At 35.8% G+C, this 20,965-nt stretch overlaps 1 protein-coding gene across 1 annotated transcript in view; it reads left to right on the top strand.

The window, feature by feature from the left end:
• Window positions 1–10,954: 10,954 nt before the first annotated feature.
• The window catches only part of LOC126973683 (zinc finger protein 782-like), a 44,485-nt gene continuing 34,474 nt past the window's right edge, over window positions 10,955–20,965 (top strand). Inside the window, exon 1 of the mRNA XM_050821003.1 lies at window positions 10,955–11,059. Within this exon, the coding sequence (XP_050676960.1) occupies window positions 10,955–11,059 (105 nt within the window). The remainder of the gene's footprint in view (window positions 11,060–20,965) is intronic.

The following is a 20,965-nucleotide window of genomic DNA, read 5'->3' as shown; positions in this document are numbered from 1 at the left end:
CTGCCCTATTTTCATGCTGGTGGTCATTTCCTATATGCGAAATCAGCTCATTTGTATCTTCAAGATATGTTAAAACTTGAGGAGACAATGGATCAACAGGCTTTTGAGAACTTTAAAAACGGATTCTTTACTGTAAAACGAACAGAAAAATTCAATTCTGGTACATGGACAGACATGGTAATCGAGCAAAGTCTGATGAAATCTATGAAGACAGAAGGAGGAGTATCTCGAGGCCGAAGTACACAAGAAAGTGTTCTATGTAAGTGGGTATATGCTATGTATGCCACGAATACAATTTGTGAAGAAATTGAACGGTTTTGTAACATTTCTTTAGATTCTGTGGACCAACATGTTGATGCTAGAGATTCACGAATAAAAAGGGATGATACTGATGTAAATGAACTGGTTGGTTGGTTTACGCTTCATAATCCCTTTCCAAATACGAATCAGTTGGTATCCTTAGCTTCAGGAATCGTTGGAAATGACCAAATTAATTGTCACCGAGCCCATGAAATCGGATTGCAATCTATGGTAAAGATAACTGGTTTGAACTTCAACGAAATAAAGTTAAAACGCGTCGATAAGGTTTTACCGCTTTCAGCCATTAACAAATCTGTCAAAATTAATGATTGTAAAGTTTCTATAGATCCAATGTTACTTTTCCAGAGAATAACTGTAAGCAAAAAATTTGAAAGTAATTTACAAGAATATCTTCAGTATGAACTAAGCCCGTATCCGACATCTTTATTTGATAGTAATGGCATGAGAAAAACCACGAAAGCAACATTATATGACAATATGATGCCTGTCGTTATCGATCTTGATGAAAATAATGTAACATACATCATCGATGGTGGATTTCTTCTGCATCGCGTCGTATGGAGCAAAGACGATACTTTCTCTATTATTTTAAATAAGTACATTAAATATTTACAAACACATTATGGCTCAGCAATTGTTGTTGTATTTGACGGATATTCGGACTATAGTAAAAATATTAAAGCACTGGAACAACGAAGAAGAACTGCTGCACTTTCAAAATCATATGAAGTTTGTTTTGACGAAACAATGGTTGTGCCAATCAGTCAAGAAAAATTTTTATCAAATCGGTCTAATAAAAAAAAATTTATCGACATGCTTGTTGAAAAATTTAAAACTGTTAATATCACAACAAAACAAGCCAGAGATGATGCTGATGTTCTCATCATTGACACAGCTATTGCCTTATCAGAACATCAAAAGACTGCTGTCATCACAGGAGAAGATATCGATTTGCTCGTTATTTTAATTGGACGTACTCAGTCACATCATCAGGAATTTTTTTTGAAAAAAGTTGGCAAAGGCAATGTCAAAACACAAATATATTCTACTAAAAGTTTTGACCAATATCCTCGTACTAAAAAGCACATTTTATTTTTACACGCATTCAGTGGCTGTGACACGACTTCTGCGCTATTTAAAAAAGGAAAAAAAACTGTTACTAGAGCATTGGAAAAAATTCCTGATTTAGATAAACTGGTGGAAGTATTTCAACAAGAAAACTGCCCAAAACAAACATTATTAGAAAATGGAGTGCGCATCTTGTTGGCATTATATAATGCTCCAAAATCTGAGGACAACATTGATCATTTCCGCTACACGCAATTCATCAAATTTACAAAACTAAATAAACCTGTACAACTGTCAACACTTCCACCAACAAGTGTAGCAGCTCATCAACACATAAAACGTGTCTACTACCAGATTCAAACGTGGTTAGGGAAGGACTTCCACTACATGAGCCGTATTTGTATTTGATGCAAACAGGTCCATGACTGGAGTTCCACACATCTGAAATATAATTTGAGTGGCTTCGTTAGTCAGATGCCATTCGGACAAGAGGTCCCTTTGGCGTGACAAGGCATCTACTTTGACATTGTAACGCCCCGGGAAGTACTGAGCTGTTATGCATGTGTCCAACTCGCCTAGGAGAATAATTTAAGAAGTAATTTCTTTGACTTGGTCCCACCTTCCTTGTTGATATAAGCTACCACTGTGCTATTGTCGGTTTGGATCAGTATGTGACATTGGATCAATTGATCCTTCTTTTCCGATATTGCTGCAAAAACTGCATATAGCTCTTTGACATTTACATGCCAGCGTTTCTGTGTCTCTGTCCACTGACCTTTGATCATGGATTGTCCAACCTGAGCAACCCATCCCATATCGGAGGCGTCCGTTGTTAGGAGATGGGAGAACGGGGGACTGTGAATCGGTGTCGTACCCGAGGCTGCGTTGTACCACCATTTCATTTCTGTCACGGCAGGTTCTGGCAACTGAAACGGTTGGTAAGGGTGTAGTTTTGGAAGCTGTCGACTGTAATATTGTAACGTTCGACAATGAAGCCTTCCTCTCCGAATCACGAATGTGGCAAAGTTGAGTCTCCCCAGTAGGGACTGGGCCTGTTTGAGGGACCAAATGCCTTTCGACATCTGTTTCTGAAGTTCTTTGCGCAGCGTAGTGCACTTCGGCTCTGACAAGGATCTTGTGTTGTGTTCGGTGTCCGATAGAATTCCTAAAAACTCTAATTGACGAGTCGGAGCCAGAACAGATTTGTCGAAATTTATCGTCCATCCCAGTGTCTGCATGAAGTGTACTGCAAAAGCTATGTGATCGTAAAGTATCCGGCGATTTTGATTTACGATCATAAAACTGTCAAGATATACTACGTACCTTATATCTCGGTTATGTCTTTGAGTCTCAAGTTCAGAAGCTTCCTGCCAACCACACTCTCGAAGAAACACAAAAACGACTTCCAACTAATTACAAAGTTCTGGAAAAAATGACGCTACTTAGTGAGGAGGAGGTTCTGAAACAATCTAAAGATTCTTCAATTACGGAACTGGCACACGAATTGGGATTCTCAGATGAAAAAAATGATAAAATCTTGCAGCAGTGGCAAACGATTTATTTTATTGATTAAAGTACTCTGAACGGAGATACCATTAGTTTTTGGGCTAAAGTTGCTACGTGTGTAAATGCAATTGGAATTAACATCTATCAGGAACTATGTGCTATCTATTTTGCTATCGCCATTATATCGTTGCCGCAAGCCAATGCAGAAGTTGAACGAGTGTTTAGTGCGATGAATGTTGTTAACAACAAACTTCGTAATAAACTTTCAGAAAAAACACTGAATTCGCTTCTTACCATAATAAATCAGATTAAACAGAAGAATTACTCAAGATTTGATTTCCCCGACGATGTGGTCAATCAGGTCGGCAAAGAAAGACCAAACTTGACAACAGACCCTGGAGTGGCTTGAACTTCTGCAGCCAATAATGTGATCGAAGATTCGGATGACTCCTTATTTCAACTACATAGTAATAATAGGATATCATCTCAATAAATAAGTTAATTTGTTTCCAACTCCCAAAATTACAATAAACATTTGATTTCAAGTCGTTTTTTTATTTATTGTGTCCGTTATTACCTAATAATTATTGTAAAATATGTTAATATAAATTTATAAACCAGAAATACAGATTTTTCTTTTCAATGTACACCTCAGCTTAACATGATGATAGTTTTTTTCATAATCTGACAGAAATTTAGAGACTGTCTAGAGACATCGAATCTTATGGAACAGAGTCATAGTCTGCAGGGTAACGCGGTAGCGTATGGTCAGTTGTAAGTGTGTAATCGGTTGTTTACGTTTATTTAAAACTACCCACTATGGTTGTTAAGAAGTGCTTAAAATGCAAAAAAAATATCACCAAAAAAGTGCCAGGCCTGGAATGCAGTAGATGTGACAAGATTGTACATGCTGATCCCGAGTGTTCCAAGCTTTCCAACAAGCAACTGAAAACCCTTCGTCATTCCCCTGGAATTGAATGGTGCTGTGAAGATTGTTTAAAACAAATTTCTCGCCGGTCGTCTTTCATTATTCCAGATAACAGCGGTGATGACGATGAATCTGATTCGGAATCCATCGCGAATGTTCAAACTATTAATACGAAAAAATTAATAGAGGACATTGGTCGCGAGGTGAAAAAAGCATTTCGAGAAGAACTTGTTAATCTTGAGTCGTCACTGGAGTACCTAAGTGAACAAATGAGCACAATGCAGCAATCTATGAAAAAGCAAGATACCCTTATCAAAGACCTACAAAACAAAAACCTTGACCTTCAAAATTCCAATAAAAATATGCAATTAAGAATATCGGTACTGGAGCAAGAGATTAAGGATTTTGAACAAAAATCTCTTTCATCATCTTTGGAAATAGCTGGGCTCCCCGAAATTCCTCCGAGCAGCATAGGCAAAGTGGTGGAAACTGTGGCTTCCAAATTGAACGTTGACCCAGCTGATGTCCAGTCTTCACAACGTCTACCGGGTTCAAAGACTAGACCAGGAGTTATCCTACTGGAATTAAAGTCGAATGTATGCCGAAAAAAATGGATTGATGCTGGAAGGGAGAAATTACTCACTGTTGGACACATAGTACAGGGCGTCCCGAAAAAAAGCGTTGAAAATCGTGTCTATGTACGGGATGCGCTAACTAAGCACCTTAAGTCACTATTATTCAAAGCGAAAACCCAACTTAAAGAATCCTTTCAGTATATATGGTGCAAAGATGGTAAAGTGTGTGTTAGAAAGTGTAGTGATAGTAAAATATATTATATTCGTTCAGTGCAAGACATAAACCTCCTTGAAAAGCAGTGTTCGACCTCATCTAATTTTGAAAAGAAACTGAAAGGATCTACCCCTAAATAAGCTATTAGGTACAGTTTTTGTTTCTTTTTTCCTTACTTTTGATAAAAAAGCTCATTAAATTCTCGCCTGTATAAGTTTGAATTTATATAAATATATAATATGGATACACATATAAAAGAAATACGAGATTGTAACACACTTAATAATTTTTTACAACATATACCACCTAAAAATACTTTAAAACTATCATGTCTACATTTTAATATCAGGTCTTTAATTAAAAATTTCAGTAAATTAGAACAAACTATTCATAAATGTACTTTTCCAATTGATTTAATAGTGTTGACCGAATGTGGTATCTCGAATAAAATTTGCCATTTGTTTAACCTTCCTGGCTTTAACATGTACTCACAACTACGGAAAAATAAAAAGGGAGGCGGCATTATGATATACACCCGAAATCACATAAAATTTACAAAATTCAACCATAAAACAAGCACTTTTGAAAGTCTAACAGGGTCGTTTAAAATAAATGATTGCCAAGATGTAGTTGTTTGTGCAGTTTATCGCCCACCATCAACAAACAAGAATAATTTTGTAAAAGAACTAGGTAACTATCTTTCTATATTTGAGTCAAAACTAAACTTACTAATGATTGGTGACATAAACATTGACCTAAAATCTTCAACGACATATAAAGATTCATATCTAGCAACACTCAGCGAGCATGGATTAATGTGTGGTATATCCGATTATACGAGAATTGAAATGAAACAAAACTATGTAACCAAATCTTGTATCGACCACATTTTTGCACGCTTCCCCACATTAAATCCGTACTCGGCGGCGTTAGATATTGTACTGGCGGACCATCGAGGCCTTGTCTTCGCTTGCATTGGCGATGCACAGCCCGAGCGTACACGGGGTGATATCAAACAAAAAATTAACTATGACATTCTTTTTCGGGAACTAAAAAACGTTAAATGGTCTGTGACAAACGACATGAAATCCCCGTATGATATTTATAATTTTATTTGTCGATCCTTTCATAATGCTAACAATGCGGCTACAAGTACTGTGAAAAAAAGGATAGGTTTAGATAATGGTAAAAATAAATGTAAGCTGCCTTGGATCGATAATAATATCAATGAACTTTGTAAAAAGCGTGAGAAACTCTTTCGCAAATGGAAAAATAATGATTACGATCCTAAATTAAGATTAGAATATAATAAAGTTCGTAACAAGATACACAAGGTTTTAGAAGCTAAAAAAAATTCATATTACCTAAAAGAAATTAGTAATAACTTTAGAAATACAAAAAAAATGTACCAAATAATAAACCAAATGTTAGGTCGTGTGTCATCATCTATTGATTTAGCAATTCTTAAGGCATTCAATGCGCAAGGGTTGCATACTGAAATCATTGCAGATAACTTTGCGAAAAGCTTTGATAATGCAGTGAATGATATTAGTCCAACATGCAACATAAAACTTTATAAACAAAATAATTGCCGCCAACCAAATGATTCCAGTATCTTTTTAAAAAAAGCTTCAAGCGATTCGGTCTATAAAATTATAAAAAACTTAAATTCACGTAAGGCACCTGGTCTGGATGGTATCAAGGTATCAGATATTAAATTAATTGGAAGAGATGTCTCCACGGCTATTGCAAACTTAATGAATTGCAGTGTAAGCAAAAGTCATTAAACAAATGAATTAAAAGAAGGCTGTATGAGGCCTATATTTAAAAAAGGTAAACATAGTGATTATGATAACTATCGACCCATAACAATACTATCATCGATTGATAAAATTGTTGAAAAGTTTATATGCGAACAAATACATGGTTTTTACAGGAAACATGAAGTACTACAACAAAATCAATTTGGATTCCAGGCTGGTAAGAGTACTTCAACCCTTTTATCAAAATTTACTGACGAAGTGAATAGTCACTTAGATCTTAAAAAACACGTTTTAGTATTATTTATAGACTTCTCTCGCGCCTTTGATACTTTGTTGCATAATCAACTTATTCAGGAGTTAGACTTTTGTGGAGTCCGTGGTCCATTACTGGAATGGTGCAGTGACTATCTAAAAAATCAAACATACAAAGTGAAAATAGACAACACGTTGAGTAAGCCAGTCATGGTGAGAAAGGGCACCGCTCAAGGTTCAGTATTAGGGCCGCTTCACTTTCTTTCATACGTCAATAACATCAAAGATTGTATAAAAAACTGCACTTGTTTCCAGTTTGAGGACGACACTTGTCTCGTAATCGCGGACAAAGATCCAATAAAGGCTTGTGATTTTATGCAACAGGACCTCAACAACCTTACCCGGTGGTGTCATGATGTAGGCCTTGTTCTTAATCCAAATAAAACTAAGCTCTTATTGATAAAATCACCGTTTATTAAGAAATTACCAATCAAAAACATAACAGCTCACGAACATGTCTGCCTACATAAAAACTATCACTCATGTAAATGCACACCCTTGGAAATAGTTAGATCTCACACATATCTTGGGTTAATAATAGATGATAAATTTAAATGGAGTAATCATGTGGACTATGTATGCAACAAAGTTAGACAATTCCTTGCAAGTATCTCAATTCTTAAAAATCGCATACCCTATAAAGTCAAAATAATGCTCTATAACGCATTAGCCGAATCGTACGTTCAGTATGGACTGAGCAGTTACGGTCGTACTTACAATTCGTACCTTGACAAAATTAATAAAATTCAAATTCTTAAAAAAATAGTATCAAATCAAATTAAACGTAAATTTCAGGGTAACGAAAGCGGGCTATTTAAGCATTGTCAAGTGTTGTCAATATTTAAGCAAATTGAATATGCAATACTAAAAGAAAATTATTTTAATAATAAATTAAAAACAGCCATAGATCACCCCGTGTATACGCGCGCTGTTAGTCTAAACCGGCTGCACATGCCTCGGGCATCCAATGCGTTCGGTGAAAGAACAACAGCTTACATAGTACCTAGACTGATTAATAAACTGCCACGTGACTTGACCGACTCGTTGACTGAGACTAATTTAAAACAGAATTTAAAAAAATACTTTTTAAGACTTGACTGACCACCGATCAACTTATCGTGCTTAACTATTAATTGTATCAAGTACTTTTACTTTTATTTGTATAATTATAATTTATAGCTAAGTGATTGTGAACTATTTTTTCTTTTATTAATTTAACTCTGTTGGTGTAGACTTAATTTAGCAATTGTACAAACCTCAGTGGTTTTTATTGCTTTGAAACCGCAATGTAAAATTTGTTTTTTATTAATAAATATAAAAAAAAAAAGATGTACCCAAAAAAAATATAAAAAAGCATATTATATTAATAGCAGATGGCATGGTAGATTATCCTTTTAACTGCACCACACACAAATAAAAGTTAAAACAATATATTAATAACACAACTATAAATGTTATTTTGTATAGTTGGTGCAGATCGATCAATCGAATTTTGTCCGGAAAATTAACATATGTGGGTGAAGACGAAACAAAAACAGCTGCCCAACAATATTATGATAAACATAAACATTATAAAAATAAATAATGCATTCTTAAAAATAATTGAGCTGGTTTCTTAAATTTCATAGCAAAATGTTGAAATACATTGCTGCTGGACAAATCTTCAGCACCTTTTAACTTTGCTTTGAAAGATCGTCCTTTAACATATATAACACTTTATTTAAAACGAAAACAGCTGCCCAACAATATTATGATAAACATAAACATTATAAAAATAAAAAATAATATGCAAACATTGCTTTTTATTTCTCTCACCCAACTACCTCAATTACTCATACCAACACTACTAAATCCTATCCTTTATGTTCTATGTTGTGGCAAAATTAAATAACTAACTCTACGCGCAATTGCAACATGGTAAAAAGTTATTTAATTGCGTCACAACATTAAAAATGAATTTTAAAATTTCGAGCTAATATATAGTTATTTTCGGGGCCAATTTCCAGATGGCGCTAGTTTTCAAACAGACCGCTCATAATGCGTAGAGAGGGCTCTCTTTTCCCTATATATTATTATACTCTTTGGAACAGCAACACTCATTGACTCAATACGTCAGTCAGTTGGCAACAGAGACTAGCGAAGTTACGACGTCGACGACTACCGGTGTAAATCACAATTAGACTTTGCATCGCACCTCATAAGCACGTACGAAACGAATGATGATAATACCGACTTAAAATCACAATAAAAATAAGCAAGCAAAATTAAGAAAGCCGATCATTGAGGACTATGTGCTACATTCATGTCATTGACCTCTCAAGTGCTACACGTAGTTTTCGAGCTTGTATCACATCAATTTATATCCACCTAGTATGTGGATAAAAATTTTAAAAATTCTAACTTGCTAACATTGCGCCATCAATAGGAATTAATTCAACTTAATCTTTAGTGGTAGGATATTGCTACTTTTGTAACTATAATAATATAATTATGTTCCTAATATTTTAATTTTGTAGATCCTTGATAAATGTGCTCCAAAGAAATCATTAAATTCCCCCTTCCATTCAAGAATACTTAACTGGAATACATCTTAACTATTGTGAAAGAAAACTGTTGCTGCCTAATATGCAATACATCCGTGGCAATACCGAAAAAAGGAGATTTAGAGCGAAATTTTAATACAATGCATAGTATACATCAGAATGACTTTCCACCTAATAGCGAAATAAGAAAGAGTAAATTGCTAGCATTGAAATCGCGACTAAAAGACCAAGAAAACATGGTTTCTGAGCCTATTGAGCAGTAAAGCTGCAAGTGTAGCTTAATTCCAAATAAGCTACAGAATTGCACAAAAGTGCATACCTTTTTCCAATGCAGATAACATCAAGGACATCTTTGAAACAGTGTCAGATTCACTGTTCATGAATTTCAAAAATAAAAACGAAATTAATAAACTAACAATTAATAAACAAAACTTTTCCAAATAAAACGCAATAAAACGCTTGCGCCTCTCTAAAGCCTACAATTCATCATCACTCCGATCAATTGTAGTGAGCTCTTCAGCTTTTTATCTATAAATTTAACTTATACAGAGGAGGCATCACTTTTCGGACTCTAATTCTAGCCGACCTAGTTACATTCTTATCATCACCAGTATCAGTAACTTTTTACTTTGCAGTCCATCAAAGCAGCACCGGGCGCTGAGCTACATACACTTTTGTATGAACGTTTTGCCCAAAAACCATCTGCAACTACTCAGCTGTGAATATCTATTTCCTGAACAGAAACCTACCCTAGATTCCTTCCACAACGTTTTATACTTTGTTACAAAAGTAGGTTTTCATTATACACTATTTCAATATTTATATATATTTTACATTCGTGATTAAATGTAAAATGTTCTCGTATCATCATCACGATAAAGTCGTTCCCGCTGTCTGTCCCTATGTATGCATAGATCTTTAAAACTACGTAACGGATATTGATACGGTTTTTAATAGATAGAAGATATAGTGTTGGTAGGCCCCCCACATGGTCCGGAACAGGTTGGATGAGGGCATCGTTGGACCGATCGTCATGGCGTTCTTTGGGGGAGGTAATTTGTCAACATTTGTTTTTAACAGTAGTAGACGTCTAGAGACGTAGAGTTTTCTAATGTGATGTCGTAAATGAACACATTGTCGTTCGACGAAAAAATGCGCGATGGTAGGTATATGTCTATCTCTTAGTGATAACCCACAATAACCATTTTTATCCTTTACTATTTACGAGAAATAATGGCTTATTTACGAAGCGAATTTAAGCAATACAGTTATAATCAGTAATATATATTGTGCATATATACTTGTGGTTGCGTGTATAATAATAAGCATATATTGTGCATTTAATATAGAACAACATGGCCTTTTACAGCATTTAATTTAAATGAATATTTTTGAAGATATTAAAGATTTAAAGTATATATTCATACACAAATTTTTCAGCAGGTAGTGAAAATAATTAGTCTTAATCCGATTCACAAGCCGAGTGCGAGCAAAGTCAAAGTACAGCAAGAAAGTGAAAAAAGAAAATCCTCAGATTTTCGGCGTCGAATCAGCCAAGTACACTTCAATTTAAAGATTCAATTCTGGAAACAGCTCGGGCTCGTGACGATGCTTTAGCAAAAGCTGTTCTTGCTCGAGTCGAATTTGAATATGATTTAGTTGCTGCTGAAGCTAAGTATCATCGAGATTGCTATGCTAATTTTTTAAAACCCACTGGAGCTAAAATGGGTCGTCCTAAAGACGAAGCAACGAATTTGGCAATGGAGGAAATATTTACTTACATTGAAAATAGCGATGACTGTCAGTTCACTTTGAACGAATTACAAAAGGTTTGCTAAACTACGACTCTAGATAACAGAACGATTAAGCTACGACTAAAAGTAAAGTATGGTGATTAACTTATTATCACTGAGAAATCGGGAGCATCAACATTCATATGCTTAGTGGATAATCATCATGATATTGTGAATCAAGCCTGGTACGAAAAAAAAATGAATAAAACAGAAGAACGATTGAGTACAGTATTTGATAATTCTAACTACCCTCCACCAAGTCGCATGTTCGAAGATTTAAATAATGAAATCCCAGAATCATTGACATATCTTGTGGAACGAGTGATTTTAAAAAATAAACGATCAAATTTAGATCATTTAAAATTAATTTGCCATTGTATCATGACTGCTGTTCGACCAAGGTCTTTTAAATCTAAATTACAATTAGGCCTCGCAGTTTTTTTTCATCGAAGGTTCGGGTCTAAACGTCTTATACAAATCTTTTCGGCTTTTGGTTTATGTGCATCTTATAATTTATACAATAATGTACGAGGCAGCAGCAGTTTTCCATCGTCCTCCTCATGTCCTACCACCAGAAAGTGGCACTCTTATTCAATACGTTGCAGATAATGCTGATATTAATGTAAATACGCTAGACGGCAATAACACGCTCCACATAATGGGTATTATTCAAATTGTTACTCCAAAACATTCAGTTTTACTAGAAGAACCTATGCCACGAATAAAAGAAACTCTTTCAGCAAATGATTTCAAGGCAAAAGCTCATGTGCCGATACAGACTTATACAAATGACGGTGTAGTAGGCTACAGTAAAATAAATGTTAAAGATTTTGTTTATGGAACTGAAACAGTATCGTTTCTCAAAAAAGTTGATGTAGTATGGTTTTATGGAAAATGGAAAAATGAGTCTTTACCCGGTTGGAATGGTTTTATTGAACGTTTAACAAATAATCATACGAATTATTCTAAATCTCAAATTTCATTCTTACCATTTATTCACCAACCAGCCAGTAACTATAACACTATCTATACAACTTTACTTTGTGCATTAGAGAATGCAAAACGGTATGGCCACACTGTATGCATCGTGACTTTCGACCAGCCCCTGTATGCTAAAGCTCGAGAAATTGTATCAGCCGCACCTCAGGGCTCTGAATTATCAAAAATCATCATCAGACTTGGAGGATTTCATTTACTGATGTCTTTTATGGGAGCAATTGGTCATATTATGCAAGGAAGCGGCATGAAAGAAGTACTAGCAGAGATCTATGCGTTAAAATCATTAGAAAAAATGCTGAATGGTCATGCTTACGCAAGAGCTGTTCGAGCTCATACACTACTTCAGCTTAGTTTGGCAATTATAATATTAAAAGAAGTTGAAATGAATGACATAATGGATGCAGATCTAATCGTAAATATCGAGCATATATTAGGTAATACTCTTTCATACAATGATATTGAAAATGACGATGAGGTATCTGGAGCTTCACTTGATAAATTTAATCAAAAACTAAAAGAATATGAGGAACGAGGACCAACTGCAAAACTTTGGATTCAATATTTTTGTATGGTTTCCATTGCTAAAGAATTCCTAAGAGCTGAGCGTATGGGGAATGGGAAAGCTCATTTAAACTGCGTCAAAGAAATGCTTCCTTATTTTCACGCGTCTGGACATTTTCCTTATGCTAAATCTGCACACCTTTACTTGCAGGATATGGAACAATTACAGAATTTGATTGATCCTGAAGTTTACGAAAAGTTTTCAGGAGGATTTTTTACAGTTAGACGTTCTGACAAATTACGTTGTGGAACTTCAACGGACATGGTAATCGAGCAGTCTATGATGAAAGCTATGAAGACAGATGGAGGTATTGCTCGAGGGAGAAGTACAAAAGAGAGCGTCATCAGTAAATGGGTTTATAGTATGCATGCTATGAATACAGTTTGTGACAAATTAGAAGATATCGCTAATGTTAGGATGGATACGACCGAGCAGCATGTTGATGCAAGTGATTCACGAGTAAAAAAAGATGCTAGAGACATACGAAGACTTTTAGAGTGGTTCTCAACGCATGACCCTTTTCCAGAGGTTAACAAAATTGTTTCTATTGCGAGTGGTGTCGTTGGTGACGATAAAATTAATTGTTATAAAGCTCGTGAAGTTGGACTTGCTTCTATGGCAAAAATGACAGGACTGACATTCAATAATATTAAATTAAAACGCGCTGATAAAGTTGTTCCTCTCTTAGCTATGTCTAGTTCCATAAAAGTTCATGAAGAAAAAGTACCTATTGACCCTGTATTATTGTTCCAACGCATGAGTATTACTGCAGCATTTCAAGATGAAATTGAAAAATATTTTGAATATGAATTAGCTCCCTACCCTTTATCGTTATTTGGTGACATCGGGATGCGTAAAACACAGAAATCTACCATTTACGATTGTTTTGAAAAAGTAAATATTGATATTAACAACACTAATGCGACATACATCATTGACGGAGGATTCTTACTACACCGCGTTGTGTGGGATAGCGAAGAAACATTCAACGTTATCTTAGATAAATACGTTCAATATGTACGTAGATATTTTGGTTCCAGAGTTACTGTCGTATTTGATGGCTATGATGATTGCAAGAGAAGTATCAAAGCTGCAGAACAACGTCGTCGAACTTTAGCAACATCTTCATCTTCTGACATTTTATTTGATGAACTTATGACAGTCCCAACCAGTCAACAGAAATTTCTTACTAATACCCACAACAAGTCTCGGTTCATTTCAATGTTGAAAGAAAAGTTTACGACTGAAAATATATTGGTAAAACCAGCTAATAATGATGCTGATGTATTGATTATTGAAACAGCAATAGAGCAATTCAATTTGACAAATACAACTATTGTTGTTGGTGAAGATGTTGACTTACTTGTATTACTCACTGCTCGAACGCCAACTGAAAAAACTATTTTTTTCTTAAAACCAGGAAAAGCTCAGCATCAATCAGATATATATTCATCAAAAAGTTTATTTACTTTTGTAAAGTGTAAAGATCATGTACTATTTTTACACGCAATAACTGGCTGTGATACGACATCTGCATTTTACAGGAGGGGTAAAACAGCAGTTTTCAAAATGTTTGAAAAACAAGATTTAATTCAATGTGCTGAAGTTTTTAAAAAAAGTGATTCTTATTGAATGAAACGTTTTACTATTGGTTAAAATGTAAGCTCTAGTATTGGTGTGTATTTTCTGAACTTATAAATATTTTTTAAGTAACAACTGTAATTGGGTAACTAGTTTTAAGGATTTTGTATATATATCATGTAACTTTTAATAAATCATATTTTCCACATATTCCTCACAGTCAAGCAGTTGTTTTATTTAATCGCCAAACGCTCAGTCTCTAAAAGTCCCTAGTAGCCAACAGTCTCCATAGAAAAGACGTATAACGCCACTATAGACCGGAAGAATCTATCTATGTGAAACATCCAAAGACTGTTTCACTGAAGACGTAACGAATAGTGAAACTACTTCTTAAAAACATTAAATAGATTTAATTTCAATGCCAACATTTCTTAACTAACGGCGCACCCCTATATTAGAAATTTCCGATTTAAATAGAGAGTTTTAACAAACAATAAAACTTACCTATTATTTTTTCTGAGATATCCGGAATCCATATTGAGTCAAAGCCTTGCTTTTCAAGCGTTTTCGATGCGAACGACATCTATCTCCCTTCCGGTTTGTGCGTGCAGGGGCACCTAGTGTTTCTTTTACGGACTAAAGTTGTTAAGTTGGAATGACGCACAAAATCTTTTATTCATTATAAGACTCAATGTACCAGGTAGACATTACCTGGATTCCGGATATCTCAGAAAAAATAATAGGTAAGTTTTATTGTTTGTTAACACTCTCTATTATTTGTTTCGTCTTCGATATCCGGAATCCATATTGAGTGATATGTTTATTATCTCCTGGTACTCTTTACGATGATGCTATAATGTGTTGATTACATAAATAAAATTAAATGAGATTTAATTAAAGTTGGTATATTAATTGGTATACAATAATTAAAGATCAAAATATCATCTATTCACTAAACAGCAGCATTAAAATAATTAGATAAGGAAAGGGACTCCTGATTATTAACATTATAAATGATTTGTTTCTGATAGTACTTCCGAAATGTGTGTTCTGATTATCAATTTCCCGTGGACAAAATCTGATCGATGCTAAAATTTTCTAACCAGTTTAAGGATCCAACTGCCGAACGAACAGAACCAGGTGGGGCATTAATTCCTGCATCTTTAAGTGCTGATTTTACCCAGCTCCCTAATATTGTCCTCGTAGCAGGTCGTGGACTACCCCTGGTTGTAATAAATAAATGTCTGTAGTTGCCTTTCTCCTTGCGTTCCTGTGATACCTGTATCAGACGTCTAATCCAGTACACACAGCAGATCTTTTGGTTGGTATTCTTAAGCATTGTCCACTCGGACTGTCTGTGATCAGCCTTATCAGTTTTCAGGCCGAATACTGGCCAAAGCAAGACTGAATCACCTTCATCTATAAAGTTTCCTGAGCCTATATGCAGCAAGGTCATATCATGGACTCTTCTGCCGGACGACAATAATAACAAGATTGCAGTTCGTTTAGAAACTTCAAACATATTATTCTCATTAGGATTGACTTTAGATAAATGACTTATAAGAATTTTAGGATCCCAAATTTGAAGATACATCAACGTTATTGGTGATATTGGTAAAAGTTGAAATCACGGATTTATGAACAAGTATAATTTTATAGGCCAGTCCTTCTCCATGGTGGAGGTATGCTAAGTATCGTGCCACCTCTGTAGGAGAAGGAAATTTAAAATTTGTTGAACCCTTAGCACACCATTCTTTCCATTTTCTCTATGCTGGCGCATAAGTGTTAAGAGTTGATTTTCGTCAACTGGATAGCAATAAGGCTTTATCTTCTTCTGACCAATCCTCGATTACCTCTGACCACCCAAAAACAGCCACGCTTTCAACTGGATTTCTTGTATTCGTGGTGGATGCATCCACGTCCTTGTGTCTACCAGTACTCTGTGAAGATTTGCAATGCGAAACGGGGCTTGTATTGCTCTGCGCTGGATGTCGGCTATCCAGAAGGATCTCGTCCATTGTGGGGCTATCAATATGTAAAGACCCTGAGCCTCGTTTAGTGCTGCAATACCAGAGGAATCAAGTTTGGCGGGGGGAACCACCATGCTAGCCGAAAGTTCCATTATTGACAAAACGCAGTGTGAAATAGGGCTTGACTGTCTAGAGTGTCTCTCGTTACGTAACAGTCCACTACATGAGCCGTATTTGTATTTGATGCAAACAGGTCTATGACTGGAGTTCCACACATCTGAAATATAATTTGAGTGGCTTCGTTAGTCAGATGCCATTTGGACAAGAGGTCCCTTTGGCGTGACAAGGCATCTACTTCGACATTGTACCGCCCCGGGAACTACTGAGCTGTTATGCATGTGTCCAACTCGCCTAGGAGAATAATTTAAGAAGTAATTTCTTTGACTTGGTCCCACCTTCCTTGTTGATATAAGCTACCACTGTGCTATTGTCGGTTTGGATCAGTATGTGACATTGGATCAATTGATCCTTCTTTTCCGATATTGCTGCAAAAACTGCATATAGCTCTTTGACATTTACATGCCAGCGTTTCTATGTCTCTGTCCACTGACCTTTGATCATGGATTGTCCAACCTGAGCAACCCATCCCATATCGGAGGCGTCCGTTGTTAGGAGATGGGAGAACGGGGGACTGTGAATCGGTGTCGTACCCGAGGCTGCGTTGTACCACCATTTCATTTCTGTCACGGCAGGTTCTGGCAACTGAAACGGTTGGTAAGGGTGTAGTTTTGGAAGCTGTCGACTGTAATATTGTAACGTTCGACAATGAAGCCTTCCTCTCCGAATCACGAATGTGGCAAAGTTGAGTCTCCCCAGTAGGGACTGGGCCTGTTTGAGGGACCAAATGCCTTTCGACATCTGTTTCTGAAGTTCTTTGCGCAGCGTAGTGCACTTCGGCTCTGACAAGGATCTTGTGCTGTGTTCGGTGTCCGATAGAATTCCTAAAAACTCTAATTGACGAGTCGGAGCCAGAACAGATTTGTCGAAATTTATCGTCCATCCCAGTGTCTGCATGAAGTGTACTGCAAAAGCTATGTGATCGTAAAGTATCCGGCGATTTTGATTTACGATCATAAAATTGTCAAGATATACTACGCACCTTATGTTGTGTGACCTTAGATGTTCTGCGATACAGTTTGTCACTGTGGCAAAAGTCCTTGGTGCTGAGGACAGGCCGAAGGGTAAGCAGGTCATCTGGAGCAGTTTCCCTTCGTAGCTTAGTCTCAGGAATCTGCCATGTTCTCCTGCAATCGGCACGTGGAAATAAGCCTGGCTCAAATCTAATTTTGCCATCCAATCTCGATTCTGTAAAAACTGTGGCACTCGGAAATGGCTGAACAGATGGAATTCCTTCATTTTTACAAATTCGTTTAACTTTCCGAGATTGAATATCGGTCGAAGCGATACGTCCGACTTCGGGAGAAGAAAACAGGTTGAAAGGTAACTGGGAGAAGTTTCGGCTTCCTCTAGAATTTGAGACTTGAGCATCACTTCTATTTGTTGGGTCATTAGAACACTCTCTTTGATTTTGAAACATTCCAGTACTAGACGACTTGGGGTTATTAGGGGTGGTTTCAACATAAAAGGGATGCGCATACCTTTTAAGATTTGACAGACATGCGGTGGTGCTCCAATTTCTTTCCAGATATGATAATATTGCTTTAGACACCCACCCCGAAACGCTCGCGAGTCATGCACGGCGGTTGAAATGTCTAGTCGGGGTGTCAGAACGGTGCTGTCTTGGTTTTCCATTCTGTCGTCCCCTCGATGATGCGGATCTGTTATTTGAGAATGATTTTGATTTAATAATTTTTCCTCTTTTAGAGCTGTTACGAAATGGCTTTTCATTCAGTTGCTTGCTTATGGAAGGCTTAGGAATATTATCGTTCCTCTGAGGTTGCCTAATTGAACTGTTGCTGTATCTTTGTGTTTTGTACGCATTGCTGATCTGGCGGCAGACAAGAATCTATATTAAACGATTGATTCATTTTTTGAAAAAGTGAAGTAGGTGTTAGATTTGTTTCCTTATTTCCAGACCAATCAAATATTTCTTGTAATATTTTACCCAACTCATCTTTTTGTGTCAAAAGAGCATTCGTCATGGCAGAGAAAGAACGTTCTAAAAAATATTGACGATATTCTTCAGTGGATTGAGCACCAAAACTCTTTTCGTTTTAACTCGTCATTAATTTCTAGTTCTACAAATCCGGGTGTCGTAACATATTTCTTTTGTACTTCAGAAAACCGTACCGAATTCCATTCCTTACAATTAAATCTTTGCAATTCTTTTAATTTAGTGAGGTACTTTTCATTTGATTTAGGGCAGATCGGATCTTTAACTATAGTAGATGAATCAGCTAAAACCAGTTGATTTTTATCCTGATCGTTATTTGGGGGCAGTAATGAGAAACTCGAACACGATTGAGAACCCTATGTCTGCATTGAGGGTACATCAGAATTTAATGACGTAATCGGAACATTATTTAAACACGAAGTTGCAACCTCTAAGCAAGATTGGTTTTTTGTATGTGAGGTATTCGCAGAATTAAACTGATTATTAATCATATCTGATTGAGATTGGGTTGACTGATATTTGTTAAGAAAGCAACTTGTTGCGATAATAATTCAAATTGGGAATCACTTACTTGGCGCACTCGTTTCGACTTACGAATGTGTGATTTTCCCTGCTGCTTATCGGTATGAACTGGATTCACTCTCCGAACTGGAACTCGACGACGAATTTTTGCTACTTCTTTCTTCATATCTTCTTTTATTTAAAGCACTTATATTTTCACTAGTTGAATTAGGCTCCATTTAGAAGGGAGACAAAGTAAAGCTTAAATAACTTTTTTAAATTTTATTTGCTTTACTAAATTAGCTAGATCGATGTGAACGCAACGAAAAAACAGGCTATAATGAGGAAAAGATTTTGTGCGTCATTCCAACTTAAAAACTTTAGTCCGTAAAAGAAACACTAGGTGGCACTGCACGCACAAACCGGAAGGGAGATAGATGTCATTAGCATCGAAAACGCTTGAAAAGCAAGGCTTTGACTCAATATGGATTCCGGATATCGAAAACGAAACAAATAATAAAACATTTTTAGTCACTACTGTTGCCTCAGATATAGCTTTAGGTGCGATAGCAAGCCAGGAAAATCATCCTATTTCGAGAACACTGAGCGATACAGAACAAAAATATAATACAAAAGAAAATGAATTATGAGGAATATAATGGGCTATAACTCAAGTCAGACCATATCGATGGCCCCAACGAATAAACATGCAAGAGCTCTTACCCAATCTTTTTTTTTCGTATTTTTCGTTTGCTTGGCCCATTATACACCTACGAGTATATATATTTTTTTGAACATTTTAGACTTAAAATAAGGCTTTTATAGCAGAATATTCGTTTATTGTACGGAAAAAAATATTTACATATCACATGAATAATAAAACATGCGCTTATTGCAGATTATTTGTGAGTTCACCAGAATAAACGTGTAAATCAATCTGCCGCTCGTGTCTATCCTTTCGTTTGGGTAATAATGCACTTTTGCACGATTATTCGTATAAAAATGCAAGCGACTTTTATAAGTTATGCCTCATTGCAGGCGGCAAAACTTTGAATATAATAATTACAGCTATTCTATTATCTTTTACTAATTTCTCTTGCTTATTCAACTGTTGCAAAGGTTTAAGCCTTAATATTATTCGCTTGTGAATTTGAAGTTATTGGTCGCAACCGTTTAATAAACGGATACTTTCCCAATAGTGTCTATTGCGATCGCTCGTTAGAAAAGGGGTGAAGCGGGGGCAGGGTATGTAAGATGCGCGTGACATCTCTAGACCCCGAAAGGTCAGTCCGGATGAAAATTTACTGGAGCTATTAACGTAATTTCGTGAGCACATGCATTGTTGTTAATATTCATATTTAATCATTAATGAGTAATAAGTATAATTATGAATAGACACAGAGGTACTTCAAGTCGTTGCAGAAAGATATTAAAATTAGTGAACTATAGCATTATAACATTAACATTTAAACTACTCGGTGATACTAATTCCAAGTAATTGCAAGTAGTATAACACAGCTATTGATAAATTGGGAGATGACAATTGTTTAAAAGATTAAAGAGGAACTCATAAGAATAGGTCAAGAAGAATGTCAGAAGAGACTGAGAAAAGTATTATTGACCATATAAATCTATTTGAAAGAGTTGAATCACACTATACTCGTAAAGATAGCTAAAAGCCATATCTATGTGAAACATTGAATGTCTCTAAAATGCACCGACTATACTCGTATTTAGAATGAATAGATACAAACCACCAGTACAATCAAAAATGCAAAGCAACTAAACGGCAATATGAAATAATATTTAAAACGAAAGGTTGAGGATGTCAAAATACATTGTAAGCGTATTTTAATAGCTATAATCGATAATATTTTGATGGAGTCACGCAATAGATACAGTGACATCAAAAAGGTAAAAAAATTTCAATTGCTTTCCAAGGAAAACTTTTCGACATATTCTGCAGATTTATCGGAAAATGCTAAGTTCAAAAAGGTCATTTAATCTTAATTTTGATCGCTTATTTAACGAACTTAAATGCATTTACAATATTGACGAGTTTCGACAACTGAACCCTACAGAATTAATAGACTATTTGTCAAAAAATAATATGTATCAACTTTTCCCCGAAGCTATCCGTTTAGCAAAACTTATAGTGACAATACCGGTTAGTATCGTAGAGATCTTTTTCTGGT

This window comes from Leptidea sinapis, chromosome 2, assembly GCF_905404315.1.
Source record: "Leptidea sinapis chromosome 2, ilLepSina1.1, whole genome shotgun sequence".
NCBI classification, from domain to species: domain Eukaryota; kingdom Metazoa; phylum Arthropoda; class Insecta; order Lepidoptera; family Pieridae; genus Leptidea; species Leptidea sinapis.
The sequence above is the reverse complement of the archived record's forward strand: the minus strand, read 5'-3'. Positions and strand labels throughout refer to the sequence as shown.